The following is a 22,576-nucleotide window of genomic DNA, read 5'->3' on the forward strand; positions in this document are numbered from 1 at the left end:
GGGGAGAGTGGGGAGAAAGTGGTCTCCTGCGTGCGGGAGCTGCGGTATTGCAGGCTGCTATGCAGCCCAGCCGGCGTGTGCGGAGGCCGGCCCGGGTAAGGTAAGCCTGCAGCCGCCGCACCTCACAGTGACGCAGCAAGAGGCGAGAGGTCTTTTTTTAGAAAACCGGTCCTTTTAAGAAAACCGGCTCCGCGAGGCCCTGCGGTGACCCCACCTACTTCCTCGGAGCGCGGCGCTCCCGCTGGCCCAGTCAGTGAGTGGCGGTTCGGCAGCCAATAGCAGTGGGTGGAGACAGGGCCAGGCACTGCGGGGGCAGGAGGTGGGGAGGGGAGGGCGCACCAGGTGCTGGCACCAAAAGTTCAGGGCCCCGGGCCGCGAGGGGGCCTTTTCTTTAAAGGGCCGTGCTTTCATGTCTGCTGTTGGGTGAGGGAAGGAGGCTAACGCTGGGGGCTGGAACGGTGAGAGGGTCCCGGAGAGAGAGGAAAGCCCCAAGAGGGTGCGGGTGTGGGGATGGGTGGTACGAAGGCAGGTTCCCTGAGAATTAGGGGGTGCAGGCGGAGTCCAGACTCTCACTCACCTTCGCTCCCTGCGGATGAGTACTGGGGGACGGCAGAATTGGCCATTAATTTTTAAGGGGGAATTTGGACATTAGACTCATCTGAGAGGGGCTTGGCCAACGTACACCTGCAGCCCCTTTCCTCGTTAGAACCCCTCCAAACCTTTCCCCGATTTACCAATGGAGAAACTGAGGCCGCTCCCCGAGATCCCATTTTACGTAAAGGAGAGTTCTAGAGTGGGGTCGGAGGTACACCTGCAGCCCCTTTGTATGTGGGCTGTAGCAACTCCTTGTCCCCCTGGCGACCTCAGTTTCCCCATCTGTACAGTAATGAAGTAGGCCAGAGCTGGACAATTCCAAGCAAGTGATGGGGTCAGGATCACTGGTTCCAAGAGCCTCCATCACTGTCCCTTCTCCTAACCCATTTTCTAGATCTTGGGGGGTCTTCTGAGCGGTAAATAATACATGAGGGGTAGGTAGAGCTGGGGTCCGGCCTCCAGCTGGATGACTGCCTGTCTCTGGGCTCCTGAACTGCCCCCTCTTCCAGCCAGGCGTGTAAAATGTTCACAGTAAATACTTTGCTATAATCATTGGGGAGAGGGGGCGGGAATCCTTCCCCTGGTCAAGGATAAGGTTGGAGGCCAGGATCTGGAGGCCCTCAAGTGGACTTATGGTAGAGGCTGGTGATGAAAGAGTTACGCTGAGGCCCCGCCCCCCAATAATTAGTTGATAGCCTTTTCGACACCAGCTGCACTGCAGAGAGTGACAGCCCTGGCAACCAATCAGGTGTAAGGATGACATCTGATGCAGGGCTCCCATTGGTTCCCTTCGGGGAGTAAACACTTTAATAAGTGCTTACTGTTTGCCTAGCTCTAAGCAGATGTCCAGAAATTCTGCACAATGGAATAGAGAAATGAAGTTCCGAGAGGGACAGGGAGTTGCCCGCAGCTGCACAGCACATCTTCAGTCTGACCCCTCGGTCCTGTCTCCTGTCTGTTTCCACCATGGCCTTCTGGACACAGCTGATGCTGCTGCTTTGGAAGAATTTCCTGTATCGCAAGAGACAACCGGTAACGCCCGGGCATTTAGGACAGGTTGGGTACGGCCCAAGCGCTCCCCACTGTTCCCCACTGTCCTGCTTGTTCTGTCTACCCCAGATCCAGCTCCTGGTGGAGTTGTTGTGGCCTCTCTTTCTCTTCTTAATCCTGGTGGCTGTCCGCTCTTCCCACCCCCCATTGGAGCAGCATGAATGTAAGCCCCCTCCAGGGTCCAGGTGCTTTGGTAGCGGGGGAGGCAAGGGAGTCACCCTATGCACAGGGGCCCCAGTGAGCAAACACCAGAGAGCACAGACCCAGCACCCAATAAATGGCTGAGTGGGATCATGGTGAGGACTCTGACAAGGCCCTTAACACCTGGCATTCCCGCAGGCCACTTCCCCAGCAAGCCGCTGCCCTCTGCAGGCACCGTACCCTGGCTCCAGGGTCTCATCTGCAACCTGAACAACACCTGCTTCCCGCGGCACATGCCCAGTGAGGAGCCAGGTGTCCTCAACAACTTTAACGACTCCCTGTGAGCAATCGCTGTGGGTGTGGAGGCCACTGGTGGGTGTGGGGATGCCTACTGAGTCCCTGCTTCCCGCCCTCTCTGTGTCCCCAGGGTCTCCAGGCTCCTGGCAGATGTCCGTGCTATCCTCGGGAGCCCCAGGGCCCACAGGATGCTGGCCAGCCTGGGGAAGCTGATACCCAAGTTAAAGACTGCACTAGGAGCAGGTGGGAGGCCAGGGTCTTCTGGTAGGTGGTGCTGAGCTCGGAGCCTCCACCTGCCTGGCTATGAAATGGGCACAGGTGGAGGCATGATGTTTCAGGCTAAACATTGCCTAACCCTTGTGCTTCCTGTGTGCCTCCTACAGTCTGGCCTCAGTCAAGTGATCAGCTGCAGGAGAGACCATCCCTGGCTACTGAGCTGCTGGGAACACTGCTGCGAGGGGTGAGGTGGGGCTGGGTGAAATGTGGCCAACTCTGAGACACTGCCCTCAGGAAGTCCCGGCACTGCCCCGTTCTGGGCCAGATGACTCCCTCCCTCCCAGGGCAGTTGATTCCAGCCTCCAGACTTTTGTCTGGGCTGTCCCTGGGACCTGGACAGGCTGTGTCTGGCATGGTGGTGGACTCTAGGCTTTGAGACCTTGAGCAAGTCCAAGTGCCTCTTGGAGCCTCAGTTTCCCCATTTATAAAATGGGGTCTGTACCCATAGTATAAACTGCCTGGCAAAGTGCCCTCTAGTGAAACCTCAAACAAGGTTGTTGTCACCCTGTTATCTTTCTTCCCAGGAGTCCCTGAGGTCTCTGCTGGACCAAGGCCAAGAGTCAGTGGGCAGCTTTGTGGAAGCAGCAGAGGACCTGGCCCAGCAAGTAAGAGGCCCCTCATCCTCCACCCCATGCAGGAAACTAGTGGGGCAGGCTGCCAGATGGGGAGGTGACAGGGTAGTCCTGGGTACTCACCTTGGGTAAGGTTTTTTGGGGGAATTTGGGCAGAAAAAGGGGGAGAAGGTGCTTCTGGTGGGGTGCCCTGCCCTGGCTAAGGATTGGCAGTGGGACTGTGCTGGAGGGAGGACTGCCAGCACCCTCTGGTGACCTCTCTCCAGATCCTGGTGCTGCCCAGCCTGGCAGAGCTTCAGGCACTATTGCGGAGACCTCGGCCGACAGGTGGCCCCCTGGAAGCAGTGTTAGAAGCCCTCTGTGGTGACAAGGGGCCTAGAGTCCCTAGGGGCCCCTCCCTCAACAGGTATGAGGCCGGTGATCTGAAGGAGTTGGTGATGCAGGAGCCAGCCCTACCTGACCATGGCCTGAGTGAGTGATTGACCTTGGTTTCCCAGTTTGGGAAGTGGAGTGTGGGTGTGGGAGCATGGCCTCATGGCACCTCTGACCAGGCCCTGCCTGTGCTGAGCTGATGGGGATCCTGGACATGCACCCACTGTCCCACCTGCTCTGGAGGCGCCTGAAGCCACTGGTCCTGGGGAAACTGCTGTTTGCACCTGACACACCCTTCACTCGGCAGCTCATGGCACAGGTTAGGGTGGGAGGGGTCCCTGGTCCCGCCCTCAGCTCAGGGGATGAGGGCCAGGCCTGAGAGAAGGCCCTGGGAGGCATGTGCCAGTGCTCAAAGGCACAGGATGGAGCAAAGTGGAGGAGAAAGAAGTAGACGGGGGTCCTCTGTTAGAAAATGGGTCGTGAATGGGTGAGCATGGCATTGATCTGGGCTCCTGCCTCCCCCAGGTGAACCGGACCTTCCAGGAGCTGACTCTATTGAAGGATGTCCAGGAGGTGTGGGGGGTGCTGGGACCCCAGCTCTTCAATTTCATGAATGACAGTGCAAATATAGCCATACTGCAGGTGGGTCCACAATGGAGGGTGGCAGATTTATCTACAGCCTCCCCAGTCTTATCACCCCCTGCTGAGAAAGAGTTACGCTGAGGCCCCGCCCCCCAATAATTAGTTGATAGCAAAGGACAGGTCAAGGCCTCCTGGGCAAGGGTGAGGAGGTGCGATGTGACCTCCATGTTGAGGACAGGCCCCAGGGATGGGAAGAGGGGTAAGAAGACAAGGAGTGCCCCATGCACACCGCCACGTTCCCCTGCCATTCCCCAGAGGCTCCTGCAAATTCAGAACAAAGGAAAGAGGCAGCCAGGACCCAGAGGCCTGCACCAGGTGGAGGCTCTTCGAGCTTTTCTGGATCCCTATAGCGGTGGCTATAGCTGGCAGGAAGCTTATGCAGATGTGGAGCATCTGGTGGGCATACTGGGCCGTGCTATGGAGGTGAGGGTCCATCCACATGGGAAACTGTTTTGAGGGGAGAACTAGCCTGTCCTGTGGGGGATCTGCTGGAGGGGTGGGCCCTGCCTTGGGAGAAAGCTCGGCTCAGCCCCGAGGCCCAGGACAGGACCAGGGCCCCTCTGACCCAGGCCTTGTACCCTCTCCAGTGTGTGACCCTGGACAAGCTGGAGGCAGCACCCTCGGAGGCGGCCCTGGTAGAGCGGGCTCTGGAGCTGCTTGCCGAGCACCGCTTCTGGGCAGGTGTTGTCTTCCTGGGCCCCAAGGATTCCCCAGACGAAGGGGAGCTCCCCGGCCCAGGCCACATGCGCATCAAGATCCGCATGGACATTGACAATGTCGTCAAAACCAATAAGATCAGGGACAGGTGGGAGTGTGGCCACGTGTGGGGGTGGGACCAAGATCATGATGGGTGAGGCCAGGGCATTCCACCCATTGTCTATCCCCCATCCCCCATCCCCCATTAGAGACCAGGCAGGCAGAGTCTGATTGATTCCTTAGACCAGTGGTCGGCAAACTCATTAGTCAACAGAGCCAAATATCAACAATACAACGATTGAAATTTCTTTTGAGAGCCGAAAACCGACTTCTGCGCATGGGCCACGAAGTTTCAATCGCACTGTACATGCACGCCCGCACGTGGTATTTTGTGGAAGAGCCACACTCAAGGGGCCAAAGAGCCGCATGTGGCTCGCGAGCCGCAGTTTGCCGACCACTGCCTTAGACCAATTGGGGTCCATGGTGGGCGGGGCCTAGGTTGTGTAATGGGCCTGCTGAAGGGGTTGGTGGGTGGGCTCAATGCCTTGGCTTCTGTGGTAAATGGGAGGGGGTGTGGGACAATTGGGTAGCAGGCCTGGCCAGGCCTGTAGTTGAGCCTGTGGGTGTGGACAGAACGGAATTTGTAAAATGGGCACGGGGTGGAGGGTGGTGTTTCCAGCTGGTCCCTACAGGCAACTACTGTGCCCCTTGTTGCAGGTTTTGGGACCCTGGCCCGGCCGCTGACCCCCTGGCAGACCTGCGCTATGTGTGGGGTGGCTTCGTGTACCTGCAGGACCTGCTGGAGCATGCGGCAGTGCGTGTGCTCAGTGGCAGTGCTCCCCGTGCCAGCCTCTACCTGCAGCAGATGCCCTACCCGTGCTATGTGGATGATGGGTGCGTGCCCCCTCCCCACGCATTCCCCAGCTGCAGATACCAGGTCTCAGGTGGGAGCTGGTCTCCATTTGGAACATTCATGAAGTCAAGGCTGTGAATAGCTGGCTTAGGTGGGCCACCCCCAGAGACCTGTAGAGGAAGAACAGGGGTCCCCTGGCACAGAGAGAATGTGGCCTGTGCTGACAGCTGGGACCCTTAGGCTGACTGAAGGGTCCGAGGTTAAGAGGACAAATGACCATAGCTGCCTATGCCTTATGATCGTGGGGTGGGAACCATCGTGTCAGATGGGGGCTGCACAGGGTCTCCAGCCTCCACCCCTGCTGCTCCAGGTTCCTGCGTGTACTGAGCCGGTCGCTGCCACTCTTCCTGACACTGGCCTGGATCTACTCAGTGTCACTGACAGTGAAGGCCCTGGTGCGGGAGAAGGAGACGCGGCTGCGCTATACCATGCACGCTATGGGACTCAGTGGTGCTGTGCTGTGGCTGGGCTGGTTCCTCAGCTGCCTTGGGCCCTTCCTTCTCAGCACCGCACTGCTCGTGATGGTACTCAAGGTGGGGGTGCCATGTCTTCCTGGCTGCAGAGTGGGGGTGTGCACGCAGAGGAGGGTAGCAGGCAGGAGGAGCCTTGTGTGGCTGCGTACCCCTGGGCAAATCCGGGTCTCATTGAGTCCCCTTTGTCTCCTGCAGCTTGGGGACATCCTCCCCTATAGCCACCCAGTCGTCCTCTTCTTGTTCTTGGCGGCCTTCGCTGTGGCCACGGTGGTCCAGAGCTTCTTGCTGAGCGTCTTCTTCTCCCATGCCAACCTGGCAGCCGCCTGCGGGGGCCTCCTGTACTTCGTGCTCTACCTGCCCTATGTGCTGTGCGTGGCCTGGAGGGACCAGCTGCCCGCGGGCGGCCGCGTGGCCATGGTGAGAGCTGGGCCGGGGTGAGGCGTAGGATGGTAGCTGCATTCACTCTCTGACCCACCTGCCTCTTCCCCCACCCGCAGAGCATTCTATCACCTGTGGCCTTTGGCTTTGGCTGTGAGAGCCTGGCGCTGCTGGAGGAGCAAGGCGAGGGCGCACAGTGGCACAACATGGGCACTGGGCCTGCAGCTGATGTCTTCAGCCTGGCCCAGGTCTCGGGCCTTCTGCTGCTGGATGCCGTGCTCTACGGTCTCACCACTTGGTACCTGGAGACTGTGTGCCCAGGTGGACTCTATGAGTAGGGACTCCTGACTACACACCTGTACCAGGGAGACTGGGCTGAGGGGCGGGTCTGCTCAGGATGGGAACTCCAAGGTGTGAGGGTGGGGCTTCCTGACACATGCACACAGGTGGCTGCATTTGAGGACAGCCTGGGGAAGGAGGGTGGGGTCTCCTAGTCACCTCCTTTCCTGAATGCCAGGAATACTCCAGGGGAATGAGGCTCAAAGGATAACTGAGCACTGCTCCCCCCAGGCCAGTATGGGATCCCTGAACCGTGGAACTTTCCCTTTCGGAGGAGCTACTGGTTTGGGCCTAAACCCCTCAAAAGTTCTGACCTGCCCCCAACCTGGCAGGACCCACAGGGTGAGAAAACAAGCCTTAATAGCTGCTTCCCCAGCTAGACCCTAAGGCCCCTCCAAAACCCAATCAGATCCCAATCTCTGGGCATCTTCAGCTCTCCACATCCCTGGGGGCTTCCCTCACTCCTATAAACTGGAGCCTGACAGGTCCCTGACTATACAGACAGGTTCTAATGACTGCCCAAGGCTCCCACCGCTGACTGCCCTCTTTCCCCAGAGCTGGTAGAAGAGGCTCCGTCTGGCCTGATTCCAGGGGTCTCCCTACGGGGCCTAGAGAAGCGTTTTCCTGGCAACCCAACACCGGCCCTCTGCGGGCTCAGCCTGGACTTCTACCAGAACCACATCACCGCCTTCCTGGGCCACAACGGTGCTGGCAAGACAACCACACTGTGAGTGGCCACCCCCCCTTCCTCCCCGGGGCCTGTTTGCGTATCTGATTAACGTGAAGGCATCTGGGGCCAGAAGGTTCCTATCTCTGCATTGGGAGTGTGACCCCCAGATCACTTTGGGTGCATGATAGGCAGGTAACAAGTATTTTCTTTGGTCCTCAGTTTCCCTACTATAAAATAGAGATATAACTCCACCTTGGTCTGGGCATGCAATAGGTGCTCCATAAATGCTGGTGCCCCTTCTTTGGGGGCCTCAATTTCCACTTTTGAAGGAACAGATGCTCTGAGACCCCTGCACCCGCAGGTCCATCCTGAGTGGCCTCTTCCCACCCACTGGTGGCTCCGCCTATGTCCTGGGCCATAACGTTCAGTCCAACATGGCAGCCATCCGGCCCCACCTGGGCGTCTGCCCTCAGTACAATGTGCTGTTTGACATGTGAGTCCTGAGAGGCCTGGGGTATAACAGAGGGAGGGGCTGGGTGTTCTCTAAGACCCTGCCTGTTATGGTGGCCACTGTTTTTGTCTGTGGCTGCAGGCTGACTGTGGACGAGCACATCTGGTTCTACGGTCGGTTGAAGGGTCTGAGTGCGGCTGCCGTGGGCCCAGAACAGGACCATCTGCTGCAGGATGTAGGACTTGTCCCCAAGCGGCATGCACAGACACGCCACCTCTCAGGTGAGCCCAGCCTGGGGAGGAACCTCCAGGTCAGGTTGGTGGAGATGAGGCTGGAGAGGGGGCTGGGACTTTATCCAAGGGTACTAGGAAGCCAGAGGAGATCTGGGCACCCAGAATAAGCCAGGTGCTGAGGTCAAGGTGGGTGGGGAAAGGGGAGGCAGCACTGTTCAAGGCGGTCGGTGGCGGGGGGAGGGGGGTCATGCTGAAATCCACGCCCTTATCCCTGCCCAGGAGGGATGCAACGAAAGCTCTCAGTGGCCATTGCTTTTGTGGGTGGCTCCCAAGTCGTTATCCTGGATGAGCCTACAGCTGGTGTGGACCCTGCTTCCCGTCGCAACATTTGGGAGCTGCTGCTTAAATACCGGGAAGGTAAAAGTTGGGGCAGCACAGGTTCTCCTGGATTCTGTGTGAGGGGCCAGAAAAAGGTTTCTGCTTTTTCTCTGTGGGTTGCTGCTTGAAGTGGTTTGTTTGTTTTGTTTTGTTTTTTTGGTGTGTTTTTTTAGTGGCATTTTTCTTCATTGTCTGCCCTAGCAACAAGTAAGGGTGCAAAGTGTTTTTGTTTGTTAATATATTTTTATTGACCCCAGAGAGGAAAGGAGAGGGCGAGAGATAGAAACATCAATGATTAGAGAGTCACTGATCAGCTGCCTCCTGCACACCCCCCACTGGGGATTGAGCCCGCAACCTGGGCATGTGCCCTTGACCAGAACCGAACGTAGGACCTTTCAGTCCACAGGTCAACACTCTATCCACTGAGCCAAACTGGCCCGGGCAAGGGTGTGAAGTTTTAACCGCATATCTTTTTTTTTTCTTTTATATATGTTTTTATTAAGGTATTATATGTGTACATATCTTACCATTGCCCCCCCCACCCCACTCCCATACATGCCCTCACCCCCCAATGTTTTGCATCCGTTGGTTACTCTTATATGCATGCATATAAGTCCTTCGGTAGATCTCCTATTTCCCCCACCTCTCCCTAACCTTCCTGCTGTAATTTGACAGTCTGTTTGATGCTTTACTGCCTCTGTATCTATCTTTTTGTTCATCAGTTTATGTTTTTTATTATCCACAAATGAGTGAGATCATGTGGCATTTTTCTTTCATTGACTGGCTTATTTCACTTAGCATAATTTAACCGGATATCTTCAAAGGCTTTGCCGACTGGCAAACTAGCTTGACTAAAAAATAGGAGAGGAACATTTGAGTTCTTGTTCCCTGGCAAACTCCCTGGCATATGTCCTCAGTTTGGCTCAAATAAAGGCTTATAAAAATTCTCACAAAAGCCCTGGCTGCTTTGGCTCAGTGGATAGAACGTCAGCCTGAGGACTGAAGGATCCCAGGTTCAATTCTAGTTAAGGGCACATGCCTGGGTTGCGGGGTTGATCCCCAGTAGGGGTGCACAGGCAGCCAATCAATGATTCTCATCATTGATGTTTCAATCTCTCTCTCCCTCTCCCTTCTTCTCTGAAATCAAAAAAAAAATATATATATTTAAAAAGGTTTCTGAGGCCGAAACCGGTTTGGCTCAGTGGATAGAGCGTCGGCTTGCGGACTGAAGGGTCCCGGGTTCGATTCCGGTCAAGGGCATGTACCTTGGTTGCGGGCACATCCCCAGTGGGAGGTGTGCAGGAGACAGCTGATCGATGTTTCTCTCTCATCGATGTTTCTAGCTCTCTATCCCTCTCCCTTCCTCTCTGTAAAATATCAATAAAATATATATATTTTTAAAAAAAGGTTTCTGACAAGGAGAAAAGGCTACTCAGGAGGAAGTGTTAGGGATGAATTTTGTTTGTTTGTTTTGTTTTTAAATGTTTTTATTAATGCTTTTAGAGAGAGGAAGGGAGAGGGAGAGAGAGATAGAAACATCAATGATGAGAGAGAATCGTTGATCGGCTGCCTTCTACATGCCCCACAGTGGGGATCGAACCCACAACCCGGGCATGTAACCTGACGGGGAATTGAACTGTGATCTCCTGGTTCACAGGTCAACGCTCAACCACTCAGAGCCATGCTGGCGGGCAGGGATGGGGTTTTGAGAGATGAGTAAGAGTTTGCCACATGGGGCAGGCAATTCTTTTTTTTTTTTTTTTTTTAATATATTTTATTGCTATTTTACAGAGAGGAAGGGAGAGAGATAGAGAGCTAGAAACATCGATGAGAGAGAAACATCGATCAGCTGCCTCCTGCACACCTCCCACTGGGGATGTGCCCACAACCAAGGTACATGCCCTTGACCGGAATCGAACCCGGGACCCTTCAGTCCGCAGGCCGACACTCTATCCACTGAGCCAAACTGGTTTTGGCAACAGGCAATTCTTGTCAGAGGCTACAACATAGGCAAAGACCGGATGACCTGATGATACATGTATGTTGGGTTCCTATGCCCAGGTCGCACACTGATCCTTTCTACCCACCACCTGGATGAGGCGGAGCTATTGGGAGACCGGATAGCAGTGGTGGCAGGTGGCCGCTTATGCTGCTGTGGCTCCCCACTCTTCCTGCGCCATCACTTGGGATCTGGCTACTACCTGAGGCTGGCAAAGTGTCCCCAGTCCCTGGCCACCAGCACAAAGGTAAGGGCTGGGGCTGACCTTAGACCCCAAACCCCTGATGGCTGTATCCAGCCCCAAAGGCCATGTCAATTGGTGCCCCTCTGCCTGCAGGGTGACACTGACTTGAAGGACAGCGTGGATGCCAGGCAGGAGAGGGAGCTGGGCAGCCATGGCAGCAGGGCTGGTGAGGGCTGGGGTAGGAGAACCAGAGGGAGGAGCCAGTGGGTGGCAGTGGCTTGGTTCAGGACAACAGGGCTTTATGACCCCAGACTGGACCCCTGACCCTGGGCTGATCCCAGAAACCTCTGACCTCTGACCTTGGGTGAACTCCAGCTCTGATCCCAGATCAAATCCTGCCCTCCGGAGCTTAACCCTGATCTCCTCTGTCCACAGGCTCAGGCCCTTGTGAGTCACCCAAGTCCCTTCCCCAGGGAGGCTGGGATGAGAGGGGTGAGGCAGGAGCCAGGGCTGCCCACCTTGCCAGGGCCCCTGATACGCCCCCCTGCTCACCCAGGTACACCCCACCTGCTGGCAGTGGTGCAGCACCAGGTGCCTGGGGCACAGGTGGTCGAGGACCTATCACATGAGCTGGTGCTGGTGCTGCCCTATGGGGGTGCCCTGGATGGCAGCTTCGCCAAACTCTTCCATGAGCTGGACCAGCGACTGGGGGAGCTGGGGCTGGCTGGCTATGGGATCTCTGACACCAGCCTCGAGGAGGTGCGGTTGCTGGGGGAGGGCTGCCTGGAATGAGGAGGAGTCTGCTTATCTACAGCAAGCACTCCAGGGAGGAGGCAGGGCACTGGTGGATGCCTGGAGACTTGGAGTTCCTTGGAGAAACTGAGGATGGGAGGGTCTTGAGTCCCTGGCTCCCTTCTGTGGGTCTTCAGGCTTTGAGCCCCCTATTCTGTCTCCCCAGATCTTCCTGAAGGTGGTAGAAGACTGTGCTGTGAACACAGACCCAGAGGGTGCGGCTGCAGGTCTCTGTCCTAGACCCCTAACACTGGTCCAGAGTTGGACCTCACTTTATACCAAGTCCCAATTCCTGGCTGAGTCTGGCCAAGGCATAACCCTGACCTCCATCTCTGACTCCTGAACCCCTTCATCTGTGCCCCCTTAACCTTGTCCCCTGGTGGTCCCACAGATGGTCGCCACAGACAACACCCCTGTGTAGGCATTACTCAGCCAAAGGTGACCCAGGGGCTCAGGATTCTGCCAGAGGAGTCAGCCCTGGAGGATAAGGACCTGGGTGAGTTGCCCCACCCTGACCCTGTGGCACCATGGCCTCTCTCAGTCCCCATAGCATGAACACTGACCCTCCCATGCCCCACAGCTGGCTCTGCCCCAGAGACACAGCCCCTGCAGGTCTCTGGGCCAGACATCGTGGACCGGGTACAGGGCTGGACACTGACCCGACAGCAGCTCCGAGCCCTGCTTCTCAAGCGCTTTCTGCTTACCTTCCGTAGCCGCCGTGGTCTGTTCTCACAGGTGAAGCGGGATGGACACTAGGGAGGACACTCTGCCTAATTCAACTGCCTAACCCCAGGCATATCCCCTACCCTGCACACTTTTATTGAAAGCACTGGGGAGCCACAGATGGTTGTAGAGTAGGAGCAGGGAAAGGTGTGGCGAGACTGGAGGGTAGGTGGGGAGGGCAGCTAATGTCCGGTCCTTCAGATCCTGCTGCCTGCCCTGTTTGTGGCCCTGGCTTTGATATTCAGCCTCATCGTGCCGCCTTTCCAGTACTACCCAGCTCTGCGGCTCAGTCCCAGCATGTACGGTGCCCAGGTTTCCTTCTTCAGGTCGGTGCAGAGAAGAGGGAGCTGGTGGTGGGAGGACCAGGGACCCGTGGACACAGCCCTGACTCCACACCCCCAACAGTGAGGATGCTCCAGGGGACTCCACGGGTGCCCGCCTGCTGGAGGCACTGCTGGAGGAGGCAGGATTGGAGAACCCCTACCTGCATAACAGCTCCCAAAGGTGAGTTCCTCAGCCTGGACCTAGCTCTTTTCTAACCTCGGCTTCCCTATCTGGGCTCTGGCCAGTGGGACCTGGGAGCCTGCACGTTCCGGCCCCCCCGGAAGCTGCATGCCCACACTTCTGCCCCGTTCCGCAGGCCCCCCAAGTGTATGCAGCCTACCGTCTGCTGGTTCTCAGTGCCCAAGGTTCCCACAGAAGTGGCGGAGGTCTTGGCCAGTGGCAACTGGACCCCGGAGTTTCCATCCCCTGCCTGCCAGTGCAGCCAGCCTGGCACCCGCCGCCTGCTTCCCAACTGCCCAGCTGCAGCCGGTGGCCCCCCACCACCCCAGGCGCTGACTGGCTCGGGCGAAATTGTGCAGAACCTGACAGGCCGGAACCTGTCTGACTTTCTGGTCAAGACCTACCCACGCCTAGTGCACCAGGGGTGAGCAGCAGTAGGACTTGGTGTGCCTGGCTGTTGTGTGGGTCCTCTGGTCAAGGAGGTGATCTGGTCCACAGGGAGGTCAGGGTGGATGCCTGGCCTTGAGTGCCCTCCATGCCCAACCCCCTTTTCACTGTCTCACCAGACCCTCCAGCATCTTGCACTGTCTCACATTTCTTTTTGTCTGTCTCTCTCTCAGCCTGAAGACTAAGAAATGGGTGAATGAGGTCAGGTGAGGAGGGGCCTCTGCCTTGGGTTCCCTTCCTACATCCCTCTGTTGTTCCACTCGTGGGCTCTCCTATCCCATTCTTCCTGGCCCTCAGCTGCCCCACCCTGCCTCTCCCTGCCCCCACTGTCCCATAGGTATGGGGGCTTCTCTTTGGGGGCCCCAGATGTGGGCCTACCCTCAGGGCATGAGGTGGGGCGCTCACTGGAGGAGCTGCGTGCGCTGCTGAGCCCCCAACCTGGTGGGGCCCTCGACCGCATCCTGAACAACCTCATAGCATGGGCTCATGGCCTGGATGCTCAGGACCGCCTCAAGGTGGGAACTGGGGGTAGTGGACAGGTGGCTAGTGGGGGAAGGGCTGACTTTGTCACCCTTACCCCTTGGCCCTGACCCCATCTTAGATCTGGTTCAACAACAAGGGCTGGCATGCCATGGTGGCCTTTGTCAACCGAGCCAACAATGCACTTCTACATGCCCGCCTGCCACCAGGCCCCACCCGCCATGCTCACAGTATCACTACACTCAACCACCCCCTGAACCTCACTAAGGAGCAGCTATCTAAGGCCACCCTGTGAGTCTTTGTGCCCTGCATATTCTCTCCCACCTCAGTTTCCCTATTATTTTGGGTGATGGGAGGGGCTTGGGAGGGGGGCTCACGTCTCCCCCAATGGCCCATGTGTACTCATCACATAAACCTTTATCTTACTGGAGATTTGTAAAACCTCTCCCTGCCAAATGACCCAGCCACCCTCATCCCAAAATGGCTTGAACCAGCCCTGTGGATCTTGGTTCCACCAATGGAATGCAGCTCTGCCCTGAGCAGCTTATGTGCCCCTGCCCCCAGGATGGCCTCCTCAGTGGACGTGCTTGTCTCCATCTGCGTGGTCTTCGCTATGTCCTTCATCCCGGCCAGCTTCATCCTTGTCCTCATTGAGGAGCGTGTCACCCGAGCCAAACACCTGCAGTTCATGGGGGGCCTGTCCCCCACTCTTTACTGGCTTGGCAACTTTCTCTGGGACATGGTGCGGGGACTCCCCAGAGGGGTGGGGGCCCAGCTTTTGCTATTCTCCATTGCCCCTCTGGCCCTTTCTGGGCAGGGACTTGTCCAGGATGGCTAGGGTGAAGTTTTGGGGATTGTGGGACCTCATGTCCTGATACCTAGAATGCAGAGAGGTTAGGGTGGGTTACAGAGCTAAGGATGGTAGCTCCCAACCTTGCACACTGATGGGGTAACTGCCATCTCCTATGCAGTGTAACTACTTGGTGCCAGCATGCATCGTGGTGCTCATATTTCTGGCCTTTCAGCGGAGGGCATATGTGGCCCCTGCCAACCTGCCTGCCCTCCTGCTGTTGCTACTACTATATGGGTGAGGCCCCCATACCCTCAGGGCCTGTTCTAACTGACCACACTCCCTTCCCCAATACCATTGAGGGAAATGGGACTCTGCAGTAGCTCCCAAGGAGAAGAAAGAATATGGGGTTTGAGGTAACTCCAAGTGAGATCTAATTCAGTGGGGTGTCAGGGTGGCCTTAAAAGCTCATCTTGTCCCAACTCATATTAATATGGTTCTGTAAGGCAGACTATGGGAGAGAAGATATGTATTCCTCTCAAGGCTATTCAGCCTCAATCTGTGTGGTTACCAGGCAACTCCTGTTGCTCCCCTGCAGCTGGTCAATCACACCACTCATGTACCCAGCCTCCTTCTTCTTCTCCGTGCCCAGCACTGCCTACGTGGTGCTCACCTGCATCAACCTATTTATTGGCATCAATGGCAGCATGGCCACCTTCGTGCTTGAGCTCTTCTCTGATCAGGTGGGACTCTGCAAGGCTGGGCCTCAAGCTGGGGTGGGGCTGGGGCCTTGGCCCCTGACCCACCTCCTCCTTCCTGCCCCTGAGCAGAAACTGCAGAAAGTGAGCCGGATCCTGAAACAGGTTTTCCTTATCTTCCCCCACTTCTGCTTGGGTAGGGGGCTCATCGATATGGTGAGGAATCAGGCCATGGCTGATGCCTTTGATCGCTTAGGTGAGAGCTTTCCTCCAGGTGGGGTGTGCCAGCCAAGAATCAGTTATACAGGGCAGGGACAAACAGCAGACCCCAGGAAGAGAACTGGAGGGCTGAGGTGGCCCCAAGTTTGGCTCAAGTTAGAGATTCAGAAAAGCAGCCATAAATGCTAATTCCATCTTGGGTTATATCACAGAAGTCTAAAACCCTAAATAATGGAGGTGAAAAATAAATAAGGGAGGTGGTGATATCATTGTTTTCTATAACAATTAGACCCCAGTTGAGTGGCCTAACCAGTTTTTGATCCCTTAAGAACTTAAGGTGACTTAGATAAAAAGGGGCTCAGAAACCAAACCCCTCCAAGGACCCAGTCTCTTCTTCCTCTTCCCACAGGAGACAGGCGATTCCAGTCACCCCTGCACTGGGAGGTGGTTGGCAAGAACCTCTTGGCCATGGTGATACAGGGGCCCCTCTTCCTCCTCTTTACACTTTTGCTGCAGCACCGCACCCGCCTCCTGCCACAGTCAGTGGGGACCAGGGAAGGGTGGCAGGGGCTGGGGTCCAGCTTTGGGCCCATTGATATCTCTGTTCCTAGACCCAAGCTGAGACCACTGCTTCCACTGGGAAAGGAGGATGAGGATGTGGCTCATGAGCGGCAGCGGGTGGTTGAAGGGGCCACCCAGGGGGACGTGTTGGTGCTGCGGGACCTAACCAAGGTGGGTGCAGAGTGCTAGGTGGGGGGGCTCCCATTGGCCCACTCACATTTCTCAGAGTCCTGCACTTCTCCCAGGTGTATCCCTGGCAGAAGATACCAGCTGTCGACCGTCTATGCTTGGGGATCCCCCCTGGTGAGGTGAGTCCAGAATAGAGGTCCTGGTGCAGGCTCAGTGAGAGATTGCCCTACTGTGCGCCCACTGCCATTTATTGATTGATTGATTGATTGATTGATTGATTGGTTGATTTCAGAGAGGAAGAGAGAGAAACATCAGTGATGAGAGAGAATCATTGATTGGCTGCCTCCTGCATGCCCCCTACTGAGGATTGAGCCTGAAACCTGGGCATGTGCCCCGACCAGGAATCAAACCATGACCTCCTGGTTCATAGTCAACACTCAGCCACTGAGCCACACCAGCTGGGCCCCACTGCCCTTTATTGAATACCTACCTGTTGAGCACAACACTTGACCTCCTATTTTGAGCCAACAAACTCTCATTAAGCACCTACTGCATGCTTACATTTATTGAACCCTCCTGTGTGCAATAAGGTATTAGTAAGTCCCTACTGAGGACAAGCATATTCATTATTGAGCACCTAGTGGGTGTCCACACATGTGCCAGTAACCTTTATGAAGTAATTACTGTGTGCTAGCCAACCTCTCCGCCTTGGGCTGACTGTGCACCCAACCTGAGTACTCCCCATTTGGCAGGAAATATTTGGAAATCTTGTGCCCCTTTATGTATGGAGCAATTGCTGTAGGATACCTACAGTGCGCCAGGATTGATTAAACACATCCCATGTGCCAACAACCATTGTTTGCTAAGCGAAAGCCTTCTGCCTCCCCACACACCCAGGAGTTTTCCTTGCTCACAGCCCAACACACAGAAACTTAGAAATCCACCCAGAATCAGAAGTGCTGGGACACAGGGAAATGAGGCCTTGTCAAACTCCCTCTGTGGGTGTCATTGCAGTGTTTTGGGCTGCTGGGCGTGAATGGAGCAGGGAAGACATCCACATTTCGAATGGTGACTGGGGACATACTGCCCAGCAGGGGCGAGGTCATGCTGGCAGGCCACAGGTAAGGGGCTTCTGGGTAGGGGTGGGGCAGGCTGTGAGCCTCCACACTTCCAAACATGGACAGGGTGGGCCCGGAGACACCATCGTCCCTTAACAGAGTGGTCTTGGGTGGTAAATGAGACCCTGTGTTTGCCCCAGCTTGCCTGGGGCCTAGCCAGTTCCCTGAGCCCCTTGTCCTCTATCCTCAGCGTGACTCGGGAACCAGCCGCAGCGCTCTGTCGCACGGGCTACTGTCCTCAGTCAGATGCCATCTTTGAGCTGCTGACAGGCCGGGAGCACCTGGAGCTGTTTGCACGCCTGCGTGGTGTCCCCGAGGCCAAGATTGTCCAGGTGACCACTGCCCCTTATTCTACTGGGACCTCTGGATCCCTGCCCACACTGGCTCTGCTTGGCCATGCCTGGAGCCCAGGTCCACTGGCCCTCTCTATCCTCCCCCAGCTCCTACAATCGTGTGGGTCTACTGTGCTTTCTTTTTTTCTTTTTCTACTGTGCTTTCTGCTGTCATCCAAGCTGCACCTGCCAGCTCCCTGCTCTGGGACGTCCCCCTCCCCTGCTCAGAACCTGCCCCTTTTCCCCTGTCTGTGGCTGTCTCCACTCTCTCCATGACTCCACCTCTGACTGAGAACTTTGAGCCTTTCTGCCCCTGGGTCAGGTCCCATCTTTCATTCACTGTGGCCCCAACCCAGGTGTCAGTCCCACCCTGTTCTCATTCTGTTCCTGCCCCCTTTATTTACCTTTACCCCATTCTCGCCCTAGCCCCTCCATTCCTATTCTCTCTCTGGTCCTGCCCTGAGGAGGTTCCACCCATTCACTGTGCTTCCCCCACCTGGTCCCACCCTCACTTTGGTCATCCAACATTCACTCTGATCCACCAAAGGTCACTGGCCCCCCAACGCGCACGCTGGACATTCCCCTACCCATTTACTCTCGTCCTGCCCCCCATACTCACTCTGGTCCCCTCCTTACATGGTTCCCCCCATTCTCACTGCTCACTTTTTTAAGAATTTATTTTAGAGAGAGAAACATTGAATTGTTATTCTACTTACTTATGTATTCATTAGTTGATTCTTCTTTATTTAAGAGGAGAAGGTCTATTTTATTAATATTTGAATCCAGAACTTGAGTATGAAATCTGGCATCGTAGGGCACAGTAATATGTACACAGTAGGCAATCAATAAATACCTGTCAAATGCCTACACTAAGGAATGAATACCTGGCAAGAATGAATCCACACCCTAGCTGGTTTGGTTCGATGGATAGAGCGTCTGCCCGCGGACTGAAAGGTTCCAGGTTCAATTCCAGTCAAGGGCACATGCCTGGGTTGCAGGCTTGATCCCCAGTAGGGGGTGTGCAGGAAGCAGCCAGTCAATGATTATCTCTCATCATTGATGTTTCTATCTCTCTCCCCCTCACACTTCCTCTCTGAAATCAATAAAAATATATATTTTTTAAAAAAGAATGAATCCACCTGCTACCACGCCTACCTCCCTGAGGAATTACATTTCCCCATATGCTTGGTGCAACGCACTTCTCTGAAGTACAAGAGTGACGACTCCTTCCCACTCATCCCCCTTCTCTGCCTTTGCCTGTCGATGCCACAGTGTTTTGTGAGTTGTTCTTTTTTTTGTTATTCCTCACCTGAGTATATTTTTTTTTCCAGTGATTTTTAGCGAGAGTGAAAGGGAGGGGGAGATACAGAGAGAGAGACACATTAATTGGTTGCCTCCTGGCTGGGAATCAAGCCTAAAACCCTGAGGTACGTGCCCTTGACCAGAATGGAACCAGTGACCCTTCAGTCTTCAGGCCAACGACGTAACCACTGAGCAAACCAGCTAGTGTTTATGGGAAAGATAGTTTTAGCACTCTTCATCCAACCCCCGCAAACTGAGCCCAAACTAAACTTTCCAGCAAGCAGCGCACCATGTACTGGCTACAAACCAGCTACCTCTGGAACTACAGGAGGAGAAGAAAAATGTACCCAGGTAGCAACATTCCAAAAATCGGTGGAGGGATTTACCAGTTTTCTCTACCAGCTCAATGGTTAATTCTTATGTGTACCCACACCGGGTATTGAACCCACAACCATGGTTTTTTTGGGACGATGCTCTAACCAACTGAGCTACCTGGCCGGGGCCTCATCTACTCAGTCTTGTCCCCTGTTCTCTCTGGTCCCTCACACTCACTCTGATCCCTGCCACATTCACATGGGATCCCCCTGGCTCCCACTGACCCACCACTCTGGCTCCCTCACCCACATTAACTCTGCCCCCCCCCCCCCCCCCCGCTCACTCTGGTTCCCTTCATTCACTCTGGTCCCCTCCTTACATTGGCCCCCCACTCTCACTCTGGTTACCTTGCTCACGCTGATCCTCCTGTTAACTTTGGCCCCACCCTCATTCTGGCCCCCCTGTTCATTCTGCACCCCCCCCCAAGTTCACTTTAGCCCTCCTGGCTCACTCTGGTCCCCCCTGCTCACTTGGGTCCACATACTTACTCTGGTCCCTCCACATTCACTCTGCCCCCTTCTGACTCTGGTCCCCCACAATTACTCTGCCTGCCCCCCCCGCCCCCCCCCCCCCGCCATGCTAACTCTGGCCCTCCGTGCTAACTGGTCTTCCCTGCTTACTCTGGCCCCCCGCAACTTTAATTGGTCCTCCCACATTCACACTTTCCCCTCCCCCGGCCTGCCCACAGACAGTAAGCTTGAGCCTGGCAAACCTGGGGCTCCAGCATTACGCCGACCAGCCCGTGGGTACCTACAGTGGCGGCTACAAGCGGAAACTGGCAACAGCTGTGGCCCTGGTGGGAGATCCGACAATGGTCTTTCTGGTGTGTGTGTGCGGAGGCCTGGGTGAGGGTGGGGCCGGGCAGGACAGGGCCAGTCTTACTGAGTCTTACCCCTGCCCCTCCCAGGATGAGCCAACCACCGGCATGGACCCCAGTGCGAGGCGCTTCCTCTGGAACAGCCTCCTGGCTGTGGTGCGGAAGGGCCGCTCCGTGGTGCTCACCTCGCACAGGTGGGCCCTGCGTGAGTCAGGGCTGTGGGTCAAGGTGTCTAGTCACCCTCCCCCAACCCCCACAACTCCCCACCTTCACAACCCCCACCCCATCCAGGCTCTGGAGAGAGAGGCAGACCCCAGTGAGAGGCTGTCACTCAGAGCATAGGGATTCACGGGATGGGTGGTCCTGACCCTAGGGGAGGATGCGAGGCCCGGTGTGAGGACACAGCAAACCCGGGCATTGAGTGGTCTGGGCCCAGCTGCACAGGTTCAGAGTAGAAGCATGGTCCAGGCCTGGAGGGTAGGTGGTCTGGGCCTGGCCGGAGCTCACAGCACTTGGTCCTGACAGCATGGAGGAGTGTGAGGCACTCTGTACGCGCCTGGCCATCATGGTGAATGGGCGGTTCCACTGCCTGGGGAGCCCGCAGCACCTCAAGGGCAGGTGAGCTGGGTCAGCCCTCAAGGGCTGGTGTTGGGGCAGGAAGAGGCCAGAGAAGGGTGGGGCCAGAGAGAGACTAAGTTTAGGGCTGGCTGGGCTCTAGCAGGTGGGGCGGTAAGGAGGTGAGGGTCATGGACTGTCCAGGGGAGATGTTGACGGGGCATGGCAGGACCTAGGTGGGCTGGAGTCTTATGGGTAAGGGTGGGCCCATGGGTGGAGGTTGAGGAGGGTGAGGTGAGTAGGGGAGTCAGGTGGAGGTGGGGCCTTGGGAGAGGAAGGGTTGGAGAAGGGATGAGCATTTTAACGCTTTGTACACCACAAGCGTTTATAGACGCAGTGGGGATGGTTTCCATTTTGGACGCGTGGCCGTTAATTGGTTAAAGGACATGGAGGAGCAGGGGTGGGGTCACGTGTGCTGGGTAGGGGGTCAAGAGGGGCCTAGCAGTGAGGGTGGGGCCAGAAGAGAGGAGGAGGGTGGGATGGGTGGGTTGGGCTGTAGTAGGTGTGTTTGTTGTCACCCTCCCCCAATCCCCACAACTCCCACCTTCACAACCCCCCATCTCCCATGACCTCCCACAACGCCCCCTTCACCACCAACCCCCTTAACCACCCCCCCTTCACCATACCACCCCCACTTCACTTTCACCACCACCCCCCTTCACCATACCACCCCCACTTCACTTTCACCACCACCCCCCCTTCACCACCAGATTTGGTGCTGGCCACATGCTGACCCTGCGAGTGCCCATGGGGAAGTCTGAGCCAGTGGCGGCCTTCGTGGCAGCTGCGTTTCCAGGGGCTGAGCTGCGGGAGGCTCACGGAAGTCGCCTGCGCTTCCAGCTGCCACCAGGAGGGCCCTGCACCCTAGCGCATGTCTTTGAAGAGCTGGCTGCACATGGGGCAGAGCAGGGCGTGGAGGACTTCTCAGTGAGCCAGACCACCTTGGAGGAGGTGCCCAAAGTGCCCGGGGAGCAGGGGCGCTGGAGGCAATGGTGGGGCTGGGGGCCGGGCTCTCAAGCTGATTTCCCCTCTTGTTCCCTCGGGCTTCCCACCTGCTAGGTATTCCTGTACTTCTCTGAGAACCAGGGGAAGGAGGAGACCGAGGAGGATCACCAGGAAGCAGGAGTGGGGGTGGACCCTGGGTTAGGCCCACAGGTCCCCAAACTCATCACCCAGTTCCTGGATGACCCCAGCATGACGGAGACAGTGCTATGAGCCTCCCTCCTCTGTGGACTGGAGGGAGGCCCTGGGAGTGACAAAGGCAGGACAGAGGGCCTGGAGCTGGCTCCCAGAGGGCCTGTTCCCCCGGAGGAAATAAAAAGAAGCTATCCTGTGAAACTGTGCACGCCTGTCTGTGTGCTGGGCTGCATGTGTGTCCACAGATGGCTCTGTGCACTCATCTGGATCCAGCCTGAGTGTGTGCATGCATAGGTTTGTGGACACATGCAACTCATAGGGCACAGGTGAGAACCGGCTCCAGCCGCCTGGACCCCCAGCTGGGAAGGGCTCTGGTGGGCCTGGGAAGCGGGTTTTATGTGGGCTTCATAGAACCTGGACACTAGTCCCAGAGTCCCTAGTGCCCACATGGGTCTTGTGACTGAGGACAGTACCAGTGAGTGCCTGGCCATGAAGTGGGCGTGAGGTCAGGGCGTGGGAATGTCCAGAACAGCTTAGAGAAGTCCAGTGGGGGGCAGGGGGCTGGGACATCAGGACCTCAGGCTTTCTGCCCAGGCCAGAAGCTCGCCAGCTAGCCAGCCTGCCCTTGCCACCTGGTCTTGGCCCCCAGAGCAATGAGTGTTGGAAAGAAGGGATTTCTAGGCTGGGTGTGCAGATGGGCCTGGGCCTAGAGAGCCGGGTTTGGCATAGGAGCTACAGCCACATGCCCTGTGCCCGGGAGATCCACCCTTCCCACCTGAGGTCAGTGAGGGTTGGTGTTGGGTAAAGGAGTTGGGGATTGGGGCGGGGGGACTCTGGAAGTGTGGGGGAGAGGACCCAGGCTGGGGAAGCTCCCAAGAG

At 56.5% G+C, this 22,576-nt stretch overlaps 1 protein-coding gene across 12 annotated transcripts; it reads left to right on the top strand.

Moving 5' to 3' along the window:
- Window positions 1–413: 413 nt before the first annotated feature.
- ABCA7 (ATP binding cassette subfamily A member 7) lies at window positions 414–22,333 on the top strand. Of its 12 annotated transcripts, none has more exons than XM_080674711.1 (46): window positions 414–458; window positions 1,427–1,626; window positions 1,714–1,807; window positions 1,984–2,125; window positions 2,213–2,325; window positions 2,466–2,542; window positions 2,883–2,963; window positions 3,197–3,401; window positions 3,482–3,621; window positions 3,828–3,944; window positions 4,200–4,367; window positions 4,532–4,749; window positions 5,358–5,534; window positions 5,864–6,443; window positions 6,524–6,725; window positions 6,975–7,085; window positions 7,299–7,470; window positions 7,775–7,906; window positions 8,006–8,145; window positions 8,377–8,514; window positions 10,537–10,721; window positions 10,812–10,884; window positions 11,215–11,417; window positions 11,617–11,677; window positions 11,842–11,946; window positions 12,031–12,185; window positions 12,375–12,499; window positions 12,579–12,677; window positions 12,814–13,101; window positions 13,298–13,330; window positions 13,462–13,639; window positions 13,726–13,895; window positions 14,169–14,346; window positions 14,576–14,691; window positions 14,969–15,137; window positions 15,225–15,348; window positions 15,721–15,850; window positions 15,923–16,043; window positions 16,118–16,180; window positions 17,016–17,122; window positions 17,310–17,451; window positions 19,817–19,951; window positions 20,036–20,139; window positions 20,471–20,563; window positions 21,271–21,511; window positions 21,620–22,332. In XM_080674711.1, exons 2-46 carry the CDS (start codon window positions 1,561–1,563, stop codon window positions 21,773–21,775), a joined length of 6,627 nt encoding a protein of 2,208 aa, XP_080530837.1. In that variant the 5' UTR covers window positions 414–458; window positions 1,427–1,560; the 3' UTR covers window positions 21,776–22,332. The 12 variants fall into 12 exon arrangements, 11 of the variants coding, with proteins under 11 accessions (XP_080530837.1, XP_080530838.1, XP_080530839.1 ...); XM_080674712.1 differs by having other exon boundaries at window positions 14,993–15,137; XM_080674713.1 differs by having other exon boundaries at window positions 5,864–6,086; window positions 6,222–6,443; window positions 14,993–15,137; window positions 15,721–16,043.
- Window positions 22,334–22,576: the final 243 nt, after the last annotated feature.

The sequence above is a fragment of the Plecotus auritus genome (assembly GCF_963455305.1).
Source record: "Plecotus auritus genome assembly, chromosome: 6".
Classification (NCBI taxonomy): domain Eukaryota; kingdom Metazoa; phylum Chordata; class Mammalia; order Chiroptera; family Vespertilionidae; genus Plecotus; species Plecotus auritus.